This window comes from Poecile atricapillus, chromosome 5 (genome assembly GCF_030490865.1).
Source record: "Poecile atricapillus isolate bPoeAtr1 chromosome 5, bPoeAtr1.hap1, whole genome shotgun sequence".
In the NCBI taxonomy this organism is placed as follows: domain Eukaryota; kingdom Metazoa; phylum Chordata; class Aves; order Passeriformes; family Paridae; genus Poecile; species Poecile atricapillus.
This window is the reverse complement of record NC_081253.1, coordinates 422214-438436: the sequence shown is the minus strand read 5'-3', so window position 1 is coordinate 438436 and position 16223 is coordinate 422214. Positions and strand designations below refer to the sequence as shown.

General features: G+C 46.5%; 2 protein-coding genes across 12 annotated transcripts in view; one reads left to right on the top strand and one right to left on the bottom strand.

Moving 5' to 3' along the window:
- The window catches only part of CCDC148 (coiled-coil domain containing 148), a 42401-nt gene extending 31527 nt beyond the window's left edge, over positions 1-10874 (bottom strand). The window contains exons 1-3 of the mRNA XM_058840475.1: positions 10817-10874; positions 2393-2473; positions 734-855 (exon numbers count right to left, since the gene is read on the bottom strand). Coding sequence (XP_058696458.1) covers positions 734-855; positions 2393-2447 — 177 coding nt within the window. The 5' untranslated portion in view covers positions 2448-2473; positions 10817-10874. The remainder of the gene's footprint in view (positions 1-733; positions 856-2392; positions 2474-10816) is intronic.
- A 2626-nt stretch (positions 10875-13500) lies between these two features.
- Positions 13501-16223, top strand: part of PKP4 (plakophilin 4) — a 66961-nt gene continuing 64238 nt past the window's right edge. For all 11 annotated transcript variants that reach the window (XM_058840465.1, XM_058840464.1, XM_058840454.1 and 8 more), the window contains exon 1: positions 13501-13608. The gene's annotated coding sequence lies outside the window, so the exon portion shown is untranslated. The remainder of the gene's footprint in view (positions 13609-16223) is intronic.

The window sequence follows — 16223 nt, the reverse complement described above, 5'->3', positions numbered from 1 at the left end:
AAACACCTCAGCCAGCAAACACCCACTGCCACACCCACCAAACACCCACTGCCACACCACACCCAACACCACACCCACCAAACACCCACCCACCAAACACCTCAGCCACCAAACACCCACTGCCACACCCACCAAACACCACACCCATCAAACACCCACTGCCACACCCACCAAACACCACACCCACCAAACACCACACCCACCAAACACCACACCCACCAAACACCCACTGCCACACCACACCCAACACCACACCCACCCACTGCCACACCCACTGCCACACCCACTGCCACACCCACCCCACCCACCCCCTGACACACCCACAAACATCTCTCATCATGTTCCCGCTCCTGCCCCAGCTGGGCTTTTTTTGTTTGGCTTTTTTTTCTGGATCAGCATTCCCATTTAATCCCACAAATTCTTCATTGCCCCCAGGATTATACAATAAGTCTGGGTGAATTTCCTCAAGGCAGTAAAATATGAGTCTTTCCTGTCTTTTGAAGAAGTAGAATCCACACATATTTTGCATCACTGATCTGAACAAAGTCCACACATTGACATTAGCACATCCAAATCACAGTATAGCCATGATAAACTTTTGTATTTGACCCCCTCTGGCTGAATGTTGTTACAGAAATTTGTGATCCTGATTTGTTCTCAGGTTCCTTGGGGCAGGAACAAGAAATATGGTCACTGAATTTCAAAAGCATTACAAATAAAACAAAAATCATACCTTTAACTGAATTTGTGCAGAGGCCATTTTTGCCTCTGCAGCAATATCATACAGATGTTTGTAGTCAACAGGTTTGTACCTCTGGCTGCAAAGGGCATTTCTTGTGGGAATCACCAAATTCTCTAGTTATCATATAAAACACATAAGGTCATTTCAAATTCTTGAGAAATAATTTAAGTGCAAGGCATAAAATGAAAGCTCTACACATAGAAATCAGAACCAATGTTTTCAACACCAGAAGTTTTCATACCCGTACTGTTAGTTGGTGAATAACAATTTGCAACAAACATAAACTAGTAGCAATTATATAAAAAACAGTAACCAGTTGTCTGTTCACAAAAGTTAATTTGGAAAGCATAGCTTACATGTGAATTTAGCTGTTAATTCATTTTTAACTGCATTTACAGGCATTGTGATAGCTCCTAATGCAGAAATACCCAAGTTTCAATAAATGCATCTGTCTCCCACTGATTGGAAAATTGCCTCAATGTTTATCACAACCTATGGGTTAAGAAGCAGGAGCAGTTTTTTTTTTCTAAAAGGTATAAAACTGAGGTACAATTACAATTGTAAATGAACTAGCTGAACTTTTGCCCTAGCACTGTGAAGCCCTTGTGCACAGATACTCAGTCATTCTACATAAGCCAGGAGGCTTACAGGGATAAGGAACGGGCATCTCCTTACAACCTCTGCTTTAGCAGAGAAATTGCCCATTATGTTTCTGCATTCCCTACTGAGCCCCGTGGCTGGAAGTGCTGTGCCTGACATGTGGTTTCAGAGAGGGGTAAAAGGTACGATAAATCCTGCAGAGCCATCTCCCAATCCTCCCCCAAGCCTCCCCCAGGCTCTCCATCTGCCGCGTGGGCCGGCAGCGTCTCCAGCCGATGCCGATGCCTTGCTGGGGAAGGGCTTCTCCAAATCCCCTGCAGTGCCCTGGGACAGGCACAGACTGGGGACAGCAACCTGGGAACCTGTGGGGAAAAACTGGGCACCAAGTGGCAAGCTGCCCCTGGAGCTCAGAAAGCCAGCCTGGGCAGGTGCCAGGGGAGGTGTTCTGCCCCCTCTGCTCTGCTCCTGGACCTGCAGAGAACAACACCCAGCTCCAGCACCCGGCACAGGGGCACAGAAACCTGGCCAGACACCATGGAGAGGGTCAGAGGGCTGGAACATTCCTGCTGTGAACACAGGCTGAGAGAGGCAGGGATGTTTGGCTAGAGGAGACTCCAGGGAAACTTCATTGCAGCCTCTCAATAGGTAAAGGGGGCTTATATGGGAAACAGAAAGGCTCTTTACCCTGCCTGTGACAGCATGAGGGGCAACAGCTGCAACCTGGAAGGAGGGTAAATACAGACAGGAACTAGAAGAAAGAAGGAATTGTTCCCTGGGAGGGTGGGCAGGCCCTGGCACAGGGTGCCCAGAGCAGCTGGGGCTGCCCCTGGATCCCTGGCAGTGCCCAAGGCCAGGCTGGACACTGGGGCTGGGGGCACCTGCGACAGTGGGAGGTGTCCCTGCCATGGCTGGGGGGCACTGGGTGGGCTCTGAGGTCCCTTCCAACTCAAACCATACCCAGAGTGCTATAGCAGCTCCTATATGAGGCTATTAATTGCAGAGTGTTTCATAAACAGTCGAGAAAGCAATTAAACCTGATAGCATACATACCTCCACCACTAATCCTATGATCTGAAAACAATGTTCCATGCTCCAGTTCACCCATTTTTATTTTTTATGTATTTTTTATACCTGTTGAGAAACAAACATATGTTTTGAGAATAACAACATTGTGGATGCAATCTAAAAACACTTTCAAAAATATCTATTGTTTTCTGAAAAGAGGTACATATCACTAAAAATGTAATTTAGACAAATTCCTCAAATTCATCTTTCACTTTAGAAGAAATTTCATGTGCCTCATACCATTTAGCAGCCAAGAAAACCAAATACTATTTCCTTGATGAATCTGTAATGCTGTGACATAGCTCATCTATTCTTTGCTTTGTGCTTTTCAAAATACGAGTCCCTGATCCAAATGCAAGATCAGGTTTTGAGGCGTTCTTACTTTATAGAAATTAAGCCTGAAAAGATCTTTTCTTATATTTGGAGACCAGGTTGCTTCAAGCCCTTCTGTAGCAAACCTGTGGAAGCAGGTCAGCTGTTCAGGCAGCAGTGGCTCAGCTCTTGGTGAGCAGCATTTATCCAGTACCCACATCATCATGGGTCAAATGGGAAGTTTCAGATGCAGTAAGTTACACAACGCAGTAAAAAAACATCTTGCGTGTCAAACCCCTGCTTTCAAGTAGGCATGCATTGGTGTCATCCCATGTCTTGCAGAGAAATGAAAGCAATAGATCCACCTGAGGTGTTTCAGCTGAACTGAATCAACAGCTGAGTCACACCACAAAGGGAAGGCTCCCCACAAACACTCTCCCTCAAACCCAGCCATACTGTGCCAATATTTCATACACACAAAATTCCATCTCCAGTCATACCTTTGGCATTTGCCTGGTCCCACAGCAAGCAGCAACATAGCAAATAGTAGAGCAGCAAAATTTATTTATTTGTGGAGTCATTTCCTCACTGTTCTAGATGAACTAGTCCATCCCTTCAAATTCCAGAGATGGCACAATGCAACAGGAAGGTGGGAAGGAAGAACAGCAGTAGAAATGTAAAGGGGACTACTCTGACAGAGAGCTATTAACGTCAGTCAAATAAAAAGGTGAGACTGCAGCAGAAGACAGTTCACAGTGTACTCTCCTGGGAACTGTTTTACGTTCTGCATCCACTCCTCTGCTATACACAGTCAGTCTTCCTCCTGCCTGCTGCCTTTGGTTTCTGACCACTGCTTCTACTGATAAACCTGGGAAGGGAGCACTATGGTGACTCTCATCTACAACATATAATGAAGGCAAAAATAACATTGATGGAAAATTGGGACTACTCAAAAGCTCTAAGAAGATTGAATCCATCACAGCCACTTCTCTCTATTAAAACCTTTTATTACTGTTCCCTGCGCAGCTGCCACATCAGCGTCATTCTCCTGTATTACACATTTTGGGAGCCATCATCCTAATCTGGGTCCATCTGGCCAGCTTTAAATGACAAGCTTCTACCACAAGACATGCTGTCCTTTTTGAAAAATAACTATGAATACTAGTAAGATTAGCAGCAGCAGAGCTACCCCTCTGGGTTATTTATTTATTTGTTCATTTGGCAAATTGTTAATATCTTCTTTCTAAAGACATTTTTCTGATTTAATGTCAGCATTTGAACAGAACTTCACACATATTGACTTTACCTTCACCTCCTTTCAAAAGAAACCAAGATGATACATCTTGAGAACAGAATGGTTGCAAAAAAAAAAAACAAACAACAAACTGGCCATTTTCTGTAAATTTAGGGCTATGTATTTGATGAACCAAATCAAGTCTTCCTTCTAGCTAACCCGTTTCTCTCTTCCACAACGATGTCATACATTTGTATTTGATCTCAGCCTTTCACAGCCATTATTTTCTGTTATTCAACATTATGACCTCAGTAAAACACTGAAAGTGAATGCTAAGATGGTTTTGTAAAAGGACAAGATTCATATAAACCTGCATTCTATCTTCAGTAACTTGCAAATGTACTAATCAAAATGATAAAAGCACTGCCACTTAAATTTATTTCTGCTTCAATGCAGATATATCTAGAAACCTCTCCAATACTATAAAAGTCCATCTAAGCCCAAATTCCAGTACCCTGCCTCAAAGCTTTGCTCAAACTTCACTGAAGACACTGAAGGCTGGGAGTCTTGATGCATGTTAGTAAGAAAAAGTGTAAAAGATCAACCAGCCACCAAGCAGAAGTCCCCGTCCATAGAAATCTGTCCCCCAAGAATACCAAGTCAGCTCTGCCTTCAGCCAACCACAGCTAAAAAAAGCACAAGTTTATCAATTCTATTTTTCTGCTCCTTTGACAATTTAGTATTTCACTATTCACTGAACTCTTTTAGGCAATAAAAATATGATCTCTTAAAAGATTTCATCTCCTATTCAACCAAACTCTTCAGTGCATTCTTAATGTATGCCCTTTGCTGGTATCTGAGGTATATGACCTATGTTTATCCTTACATATGGGAATAGCCAATATTGAGGCAAGATCCTCCTTCCTTTCATTTAAATAGAAATTAAATTCCCCAGTGTCAGTCAGCATTCCTGGAGGAAGCAAAGCCTGGTGCCTGCCACAGACTGCTCCTGGGGATGCGTCAGGTCCAGTCCAGGCCCCAGTTCCACAAGCGGGTGCACCCAGTGAGTTTAACCAGTGATTTTAAAAGAGCCTAATTCCACTGTCTTGATTCAACAAGTTGTTTGCATACATAAATCTTTGCAGATCTGGGTCAGCAGTGCCATTTTTTTCCTCCCAGCTAAAGTGCTGCTCATCAAGCAAAGGGCAGATGGATTTTTGGCAGGGAGGCACAGTGCTTAACAACCCAGACATGCCTTTAGAAACATAATTTGTTGTGCATGTTTTAAATCACTCACATTATTAAATGTAAAAATCAATACTATGAATCAAGTCTTCACAAAACACAGTTTAATAGCATCAGCAGTGCCAGCACAGCAGGCGCTCCTGGGGTTTGTGAGGAGTCCTGGGACAGCAGGTGTTCCACTCCTCTCCATGGCTCACCGAATGTGCTGCTGGGGTACACCACTGAAAACACAGAGCTGGACCAGACTTACTGAAAACCTGGAACACAGCATCAACAGGAACTTGGATTATACTTTACAGCAGATGTTCCTAAAAAATACGAATTCAGAAAAAATCTGCAAACTCAGAGTCCCTTATTCTCAGTGCTCTTTTTGAATATCTGGCTAGGTCTTAAATATTTTGTGGAAGACTTTTTAAAATATTTTAAACTGTAATGGAAATGTTAATTGCTTAGCTCCTTCATGTTTTCATTTAAAGAAAAAGAATATTAATATGCAGTTGTTGAACCCTCTGATCCTAATTATTGTTAGGGAAAAGAGGTAAAGAACACTCCCATTGTAGGGCGTGGACTACAAACAACAAACAAATAATGAGCTTGATCCTTTAATCAGATCCTTTCTCTTCTAGTTGAACGAACTATCTGAAAATGGCACCCATCCAGAACGTGTTAATCTTGCAGCAGTCAATCCTTTCCCCAGGAATAAAATACACAGTATAATACTTCTATCATTCGGTGTCAAAACAATTCCTAGAAAAATCCCATTGTTTGATTATAATTTAAATTTACATTCCCCTAAAGAAAGAATTACAGCTCTCTTTGAAATAAAGTCAAGTCTCAGAAATGGTTTGTTCCCAAAAGAGACATAGTCCTTTTTGTCTATGATAATCTCATTACTTTCTCATTAAGTAAAACTTAATCCAAAGTAGGAAGATCAATTTGAGTAACACTTAAAACAATCAGCTTCATGGACTGCTTGGTCACACTACAGGGGCAGGGAATAGCTTATCTACTTTCTGAGGATCTGCACATCACAAGGGAACTACTCCCCCTCCATTCTTGGAATATTCTTAGAAAATCCAAGAGGAAATAAAATTTAGGAGCACTTACAAAAAACATTGAAACAAGCAGATAAAAAAAAAAAGTGAATGTTTTAGAAGTTGATAAGTTGACATAAAAGGGTAGGAAATGAAGTCACCCACATCACCTTGGATCAAGTGAGTCAGGTGGCATTTTACCTTGTTTTGTTTCAAACAAAACATGCACAATCCATTTTCTGTGACCAAACGCAGCTGGCCTGCTGCAGTCAGCACATCTGGCTGAAGGTTTGAATGGAAGAGGATGAAAGGAGAAAATGCTCTGATGCTTTGAGTGGTTAATCATAGAGCATTTGGGGTCGGATCTTAAAGCTCATCCAGCTTCACCCCCTGCCATGGGCAGGGACACCTTCCACTGTCCCAGGCTGCTGCAAGCCCTGGCCAGCCTGGCCTGGGACACTGCCAGGGATGGGACAGCCAGAACTCCTTTGGGCAATTCCTGGCATGTGGCTGGACAGACCTGGACAAAGTCCAGCTCTGCTGAGTTAAAGGCAAAAATTCTGAGGCATAATTTACACACTTCTACAAGAGATTTGACGAATTTTGTCATATGTTCCTTTTATTAATGTTTTATCTAGATTTCTATTTATTGCCTCCATGTACAACAAAAGCTAGAAAACTAAACAATATGGTTGAATATATGAAAGAATAATTGGAAAATGTGATGCTGAGTTATCCATTATAGGACTCTACAATTTTCTCCGTTACTTAAGAAATAGTAAATGTTCAGTTAAACTGACCTGTGGCTGCCTGGCCCACGAAGCATACCTGCTGTTGCTAGGCTGTATGCAAAGGCTTGTTCAGAATGGTGCAGTGAGCAACTCATCCCTCTGCTGCTCTGCATCCATCAGGAAAAACACTTAAATCTACACAATTCACTTAGCTCAACAGAAGCAAAGATGCTGTAACACAAAACTGCAGAGAATCAACATTCCCTGCAACACAACAAAGTACCTGGGCTTTGCACGTCTCCTCAAGAGGCAGAATTTGCACTGTTCCACAGGAATTTCAGAGACAGATTCCACATGTAACACCACTGGGCCAGTGGAATAAGGATGCAATTTTACAGGCAGGGTTAGTTAAGGAGCTAGACCTCAAAAGGAGCTGCAGCAGGACAGTGTGTTCTGCAAGAAGCATCGCATGTACTAAACCATCAGATACTGAAATAGTCTATACTAAGTAGTAGCAGAAGTTCAATGGAAATCTGTGCAACATATCTGGATTCCAGTTGTTAAATCACAGTGCTCTTCAGATAAACCAACCAATATGATTTTGTTTCCATTGCTGCAAAATGCACAGTTGGAAATACACAGTTTGAGAACCATAATAGCTTTATTTTCTGTATCTAGCTAGATCTCAGATTTTGTCAAAGCAGGAAGGGAAACAGGAGTCTGGTTCCTTATTTAAGGAATCAAAAGCATAATTTTAAGTTGTCCTCACCTTTAGCACATGCCTCTGTCTTTACTGTTGCCTTCTGTGTAGTATTTTTAATGAAAGCATTTCCTCCTATCCCATTTTTATGCCAGCTTTGTTACTGATGTTTTTTACTTAACAAACCCAAATCTGTATGGAAGGGTTCCCTGCCCCGCTGCTGGAGGCCTGTTCCTCACAGCTCTGCTGACAGACCAATTTCTGCACGCATTTCCTAACGAACTGCAGGCAGAAGTCAGCTGGCTCAGTTTATGTTGCTGGCAGAACAGTTTAACAGTGGTTCAAGAGCATATGACTCTGTCTGAGTAAGTCCAATTTCTCCTCAAGCCGAGATGCTGTTCCCTGTTTAAGCTCCGAGAAGCTGTGGCTGGCTGGAGCTGCAGCCATTTGCACACCTGGAATTACACCTCAGAGCAATTCTGGTGGGACACAGCCAGGGCAAACACCACGGGGCAGAGACAGCCCTGAGGGACCTTGTGAGGTAGTGCTGGCACCAACTCCTCTGTGCCACTGTCCTTTAAGGCAGCCCAGATGATTTTTGTCTGAGTAGCGTAGTGGGAGTCAGAGCAGAACGTTTGTCTGCAGCCTATGAGAGACAAGCCAGAGGGACAGATAATTCATGTGATTTAGGAGCCACTGCAGCTTATTTTGTCAGGAGCATCAGTATAATTTTGTACAGCTTTTGCCTTTTCTGCTAGGCCAGATTCCAAGAGTTATGTGCAGGGAAACATTTGGCACAACTTCACTTTAAATTATTGCGTAATGTTGTCTGATATCCTGCTACAAAAAGCAACTCATCCTTGTCTGGGGCCTCTCAGTCACAGCCATTAGAAATGTACAGTCCATAAATGTGAATCAAATGATCTTCCTGCATACACATTTTCTTTGTTGCCTCCTTATTCAAAAGTATCTCTAGATTTCAGTCTGACATTCTGTATCCCTGGTCTGGTAGGAAAGATTACAATTTGGTTAATTTATCAACATTTTTTCCAGCCTCATATACAAACTAGTAAGAAGATGAACAATATTTTGTTCAGCAACTGTAGCAGTTGGTAGAAACTGCGAAGGATTTTAGCAGACTTTTCCCTGTTCTTGAGCAGATATAAGTACCTCCACTGCCCAGAGCTGGGGTGGCGAGTGTTATTTTAATTCTTTGTGGGTTTTGGGGAGAGTTGTTGTGGGCTTTGGTTGGGTTTTTTTGAGGTTTCTTACACAACAATTACAAGTTTAGGACCTGAAAACCCCCAGAACAGACCAGCTGCTGACGACCTTGTCTTTACCTGACATCCCACTCAGCATTTCCTGCCATCTTTTCTCCAAATCATCCACTTGGCTGTTGCCAAGCTGCCCACTTATTTCCAGGAGGAACCCTGACCTACAGGTGTGTGCACACGTGATGAAAGCCAAATTCCCCATTAGCTGGCTTCAGCAGCACAGCTCACTTCAGGACATCCCTTCTGCTGCCTCAAGCACAACAGCCTCACTCCACTGCTGGGACCACGCTACCAGCTCACACTATATATTGGGACAGGATTCCTGGAGCTTGCCAAGAAAAGGTTACTGAGCTTACACTACAGGTCAGCAAGCTGCTGTTCCTCAAACCTCCTCCATTTTGCTGAAACAGGTGTCCTGGACAAAACCTTTCCCTCTGGTGCCCAGAGAGGAGCCCCCATCCCGCTGTGTGTGGCTGCCTGCACGTTCTTGGCTCAGCCCTCACAGGCAGGAACGCTGTGCTCAGGAAAATTGATCTGACTGAAGAAACAAGGGCATATGTGCCAGGGAGGCCTGGAGAAGCTGGATCAATTCTGTAATGCAGCTCCCTGCACAGTTGCAGGATCCTGCTGCTGGCACCGGGAAAGCTGGAGAGAGATATCATTACAGGGCATCATTGTCCTTCCCATGGCAGCTGGGCTCGAGCCAGAGCACCGGGCTCTGCAATGAAGGCTGCTGCTCGTGCTGAGCACTGTGCACCATCTACAATCAAAAATGCTCCTACTTGATGCTTCAAAGCCATGCAAGAAAAAAAGAAAGTGCAAACAACCTGTCAGTATCTAATAGTTTTTCTCAATATTTTGTTTTACCACAGGGAAGGAGTAATATCTATCCATGGCAGAGCAGTAATCTTGAATGGCGCTGTCTGAAACAGAACGTTTCTATAAAAGCCCTCACTGAAAAAGCAAGATGTCAGCCCACCACTTTCCTCAGAAGTGCACCTGGTAGGTGCCGTACCTCCCCAGCTAAACAATAAAAAGCAGAACATTTAGTGCTTTCTATACTGAATGAAATTACAGTTTCAAAATTACCCAAAATCAATTGTATTGTGATTGACTGAGTTGCTGTGACATCAACACGGTGGCTTGCAGCAACTTTTGAAATCAAATTGTAGGTTTTAATGAGAGGAAGAAACCCACACATCTAAATAACTCCCCGTCTGCTCATGTGTTGTGTTAGCCTGCCATGAGTATCACTCTTTTCTCCAGGTATTTTTTTTCCCAAACCTCCATAATTTCAGTATCTAGAAGAGATTACAGTTAAAGCAGGTAGCATTAAATAGCTTCCAGAAGAAACCAAACCACACCCCCCAGCCCTCCCCAAATAACCCCCCAAAACCAAACCAACCAAATTCACAAAAACAAAACGCAGAAAAAAAGAGAAAACAAAGCCAAACCAAACCAAAACCAAACCACCAAGAAGCAAAGCAACACTGTTTTTGTGACTGATATTTATCACTAAATTAAAAGACAGGAATGCTAATGTTCTGCAAGGGCTGTGAACATCTGTGGAATATATCTATAAAAAGCAAGACTCGATTATGGATTGATTTCAAAATAGATTAAACATAGCAGAAAAACATCACATTAATGACTGGAAATGCTGAAGAAACACAACAGCAGCAAAACAACTAGCAAATACCTGTTAACAACACTGCCATCTAAACCACTGGAAGATGAGCACAGTCATTTTAAGGGGTCAGATTTAAGGCTCAAGAGAAAGCAGTATGGTCCCAAAGGAAAACATGAGACAAGGTTGTAATGATCTGCAAACATAGTGGAATCATGGCTTTCCAAATGAAAGTGAAACAGACCATCTTACTTGCAAGTCACATCCAGAAGAAGGTGAATAAAAAGAAACTGTACTTGTTTGTTGTTGATTCTAAAAAATTATGTAAGAATTTAAATGCATATTTGACAAAGGCCACTGCTAGCCAACGGAATAAGAAATCAGAGAATCACCCTCCATGCAGCCTTTTGCTTTGGAAAGTTAAAATGGGGTGCCTTTCCATAGCCTATGTGGTCCCTGTTGGACAGGATTATGGCACTGGGACACACAGCAGGCAATTAGATAATGTATTGGCTGCTCAGGGTGCCAAAAAAAATAAACCAGCTATGAGGGTATGACTAATACCAGACAGAATGAAATAGCTTTTCCTCACTGACAGTCATTCAACATATTTCCAAATCTGACAGGATCTCAAAATGTTACTTTCAATTCTTTCTACTTCTTTTATGCCAAAACAAGCTGACTCAAGATCACTTTCTCCTTCCCACCAGTATTTCTTACCCTTTCCCATCTCACCCCAATGGGAAACTCTAAAGCCCAGCCAGACCTTGCGATGCATGGCTCTGCAGGGATGCAGGGCACCTGGAACAGCCTGCTCCTGACACCTGGAACCACCCAGAGCTGAGAAGGCCTGGGGATGGCATTGTGCCACGTCCTGCCTGTAGCCTGTGCCCCCACAACGAGATCCAGGAATAGTTCCATTTACTGGAGGGGGAAGTAAGCTTCCTCATTTCCCAAAGTTGCTATCTGTGAAAGCCAAGCCAGCATAATAATACCCAAATTACAGATGAAAACCAGTTGAGACTTATTTGGAGCTAATTTAATTAATCCAGTACACCTTTGGTAGAAGTAACCTTGCAACTAATGAAGGTCACAGTTCTAGCACATCCAGCACTTTCTCCCCCCTTTATTTTAGATCTAGTTATTTTACATTTTATCCTTACTCCAGCTCTCCACTCTCATTTGACCCTTCCCCCACTTATTTCACACCTGTTACTCTTCGTTTTACCAAGTTTCTACTCTTATTCCCCTCCACTGCAATTTCCCATTTCCTAGACATAGACCACCACTCTGTTTTGGTAACATTGCATATGTAGTTCACATGGAATGAAATAATGAGATTCTTCAGAACACTGAGGACTCAAGGCTCCTGATTACAGCTGCCAAGCATTTTCCATGTGGATATCATCATAATGTAGGCGTTCCTACTGCGTTATTCAATATACAAATAATTATACATATAGCAACAAAACCCTCAGAGATTAAGTATTTTACCAATAGCCTACACGGTTTATAAGATTATAATTCCAAGCAGGAAATTCAGAGAACGGATATATGGGTTTAAGGGTGACTCTCCATGTTCAGCTACCTTGTTACCTGCAGCTCCCTTCTAATCAGAGGCTAAGGAAGGACACAGTTCTACCTGCAGCATTAGCACAAATTAAACCACAAGTTCATGTGTCCATATGCCTGAAACAAAACTATGGTCTACCTCACCAAACATTAAACCGAGAAACGGAGCTGGATGGAAAACAGGCATAGGTTACAATGTGGATACTTTTTCCATGTTCTTTACAGCAGACTTTCTACATCTGCATCAGCACAGCAGAGGAAGAGGGTGAATAAAAACGGCCCGAGACAGCAAGAGCTGCTGACTCAAGTGGCCATTTGGTTTTGGCTTCTCTTAACCATTTCCAGTGTCATTGGATGAAGGGGAGAGTGTCGATCGCCATGGTACCTGCAGGGCGGGGGGCTGGAAGGAGAGGAATGGCCCCAGTCAGACCCCCGAGACACACCGAGATGGTGAGCTCAGGACAGGCATGGGATGCAAAAAGCTGATCAAGCATTTAACACTCCCACGCCTGTTATTGAAATGCTTTACAGCTGTTTTAGGAATACTAGCTTTTCTTTTCTACATCTATGATTCCTCACAGGCCATCAACAGCGTTCGGCTGCTACTGGAAGCTTAGAAGGGCGGGATATTAAAACACCCCGGAAAGTGTTCTCCCATCTTTCCCAAGCACCCGGACTTGGTGGTGTGTGAGCGGCGCCGCGGGCTGTGCGTTCTGCAGGTACCGCGGGCTGCCAGGAGCACAGGCCGCCCGCCCGCCGTGCCCGGGCAGGCTCATCGCGGAGCACGAGGCACACGGTGACGGTGACGGTCCGGCTCGGCAGAGCCCCGGGGCTGCGGGCTGCTCCCCGCTCCGCTCCCGCGGCGGCTCCTTCGGCGGGGCAGGAGGCGGCGGCACCGCGGGCGGGCACGCCCGGCCACCGCGGCCACACGGGCCCGGCCATTTTACAACCGGCTGCTCCATCCGCCCGCACACCGCTCGGCCCCGCCGCGCTCGGACACTCACCGCGACCGGTCCGACGGGGGGCGCCGGAGGGGCCTCCCCTCCCCACGGGCTCGCCCGGCGGAGCCGCCCCGGGCACAGCGCGGGTCTCGTCAGGCCGCTGCCGGCGGAGCCGCCGCAGGCATGGGATGGGATGGGATGGGATGGGATGGCTCGGGTCCGGGTCCGGCTCGGGTCGGGTCGGGTCCGGTCCGGTCCGTCCCGTCCCGTCCGCGCCGTCTCCCCCACACGGCATCGGTAACCACGGCAACCTCAAGTCGCGCCGCCATTGGCGGGTTTAACGCGGGGCAGCAGCCAATGGGACACCGCCCCGCGCCGTGGCTGGCCAATGGGAGCGGGCTCTGGGCCGGGCGGCGCGTGACGCGGCGCGCGGGCGGGGCGGGGCCGGCGGAGCGGGCGGCGGGGCCGCCACCATGGAGACCCCGGGGTAGGGCGGGCGCGCCCGGCGGGGCCGCGGGGCCGCTCCGCGCGGTGAGTGCGGGGCACGGGGCAGGCCGCGGGCCGGGGCCGCCGCGCGGGAGAGCCGGGGGGGGCTGCGGGGTGCGGCGAGGCGGGCGGCGCGGGAGGAGCAGGCGGCGGACCCCGCCGGGGCATCGGGGCCGAAGAGCCGTCGTCTCGGGCGGCCCCGCGGGCGGAGCGCCGCGCACTCCCCGTGCCCGCGGGGCCGTCCGGAGCCCGGTGGAGCCGCCCGGAGGGGCCCTGCGGGAGGAGGTGCCGCCGGCCGGCCCCTGCCCCGGGCGCTGCGCGGCACCGGGCGGGAGTGCGGAGCCGGGCCCCGCCGGTGGCCGCGGCCGCGCCGTGTGCGTGGGGCGGGCGCGGCGCTGGGAGCCGCGAGCCCGGCGGAGCCGCAGCGGGCAGGGCCAGCGGGCCTCGCCGTGCCCGCAGCGCCGCACGGCGCCGGCCGCGGGGCCGGGCGGGGACGCGGCGGGTGGTGCGAGGGATGGCGGGGTCGGCGGAGCGGGCGGGGGGAGCCGGGAGCGTCGGGCCCTGCGCACCCGCTGTGCTCGCACCGGGCGGCCGCGGTTCCCGGCGTCCGTCCCGGTGTTCCCCGGAGTCCCAGGCTTCGGCTGCCGCCCCGGGGGTCCCTGACCCCGCTGCCGTCGCGGTGTTCGCTGCGCGGGATTTAAATACGGGTTTTTCACCCTTCGTGCGACCGCAGAACGAGCCGCGCTCCCGTCGCCGAGTACCGGGAGCCGCGGAGCATCCTCGGCCCCCGCGCCGGGAGCACCCGGGGCTGGTGGGGCTGCAGGAACTTTCTGCGGTGTTTTCTCCCCACGACTCCGACCGCCCGCGCGGGGCTGCGAGCGGAGCGGCACGGGCGGGCCGGGGGCTCCCGGGGCGGGCCGGGGGCTCCCGGGGCCGGCCGGGGGCTCCCGGGGCCGAGCCTCGGGCACGCTGCAGTGTGTGCGAGAACAGAAAGTGCTCTGCAGGTGCCGGTTACCGAGTGCGGCTGCCGTGGCTTGGGCTGGGAGAGCTGGGAAATGAAGTCTCGCCGCAATAAAATAAATGCTGGTGCTGAGCGCAGGCTGTTTCAGCGCAGAAAAACCAGAGTTGATGACTCAAGTCCCCTCTGGTCCATTTCTCCTCCTGGCTGACGCTCAGAAGGCATCAACAGTTCAGGGGCAGGGATCTCGAGTGTTTCTGAAGTGCCTCTGTTTGCTCCATAGACCTTTGTACTTTTTTTTTTTTTTCCTAAATAGCCTCCCGCTCCCTGTTAATTTTACATTAGTCATTGCTTCCAGATTCGACTGTTTGAAGGAAAAGGTGTGGTTGGACTGTGAGCACTAGTGTTGCATCAACTGGCTTCTCAGTTTTTTCAGCATTGTCAATTTTTGATAAATTGGAGTTTAGAGATTGGGAGATTATGAGGATGATAATGTTTTCCCCTTGACTATTAACTGTATTTTTGAAATCTACACCAAATAATGTGTTCATTTTGATAAAAATATGGGAACCTACTAAACCTAGGTTGTTTGAATCTACTAAATGTCGTTTAGTGTATGAAGAAACAGTAATTCAGTCATGTTCATCATGTTTAAAGCATGGGGGAGTGTGTTTTGGAGGCAAAAACTTTTTGTTGGCATTTATATCTTGTAATGTCATGTTTCTATTAAACATTACAATGTTACATGCAAATAAATGTAACCTGACTGTAGAAAGGCAGATTGCAGTAACTTTCTCCTGTTGAAATTGTTTGTGAAGTGCTCTGTTGCTGCTGAAATAAGATGCTATTAATATTTCTAATTAAGGTAGAAAAGCTGATAGGCCCTTTCCAGTAAAATCTGTTTTTTTCCCTTTCATCTTGTTAGATGTTCAGCATAAACAGCAGTACTGATATCAGATGTTCTGCTTCAAAACACAGTTGGAAAAAGTTTTGGGAGAGTCATCTTCTGTGAGAGGGGAGAATTTGTTCTAATTTTTCTTAGATTGTCAACAAGATAACACCTTTTGGAGTTTGCATTTTTCAATAGTAATGCAGGATCCTTTTATAATGAACAGCTGAATTCAGTCACACTATGTAAACAAAGAAAGTTATAGGATACACTACCTTTTTATAGAAGATTCTTGCAGTAGCAAAATAGCATCTGTAGTGCATTTTGAGGTATTTTTCATATTCAGTGATAGCATATGCTATGTACAAATAATAGTAATCTTAATTAGTAATGTGTGTTTGGTGTTTAGAAATCTGCATGCACTGAGAGAAGACTCTGGAGAAAAACTGCAGTTTAAATGAACAGAAAACATAAATAAGAACTTCATGTACTTCTGCTTTGCTTTATGTAGATTATTTCAATACATTTAGTACAGACAAGGAGCTAAAGCTGTTCTAAACGATGGGACTGTGTGAGTAATGTCTTAATTTTGTTATGAGGATTTTTTTTTTCTTAATTGTGGTGCTGAAAATAATGGAGTCCTGCAACATTTGGTTATTTCTTTGGCGCAGGAAAGCAGTGGCTAGTTCAGGGAGTTCAGCGAGCTTAACATTAGTTTGCTTCAGTACCAGGGCATACTTAGTGTAATGTGCTACAGAAAAGGCCCCTAAAAAGCAAGCAGAACTCATGATACTTGTCTGGGAAAGCACAGTT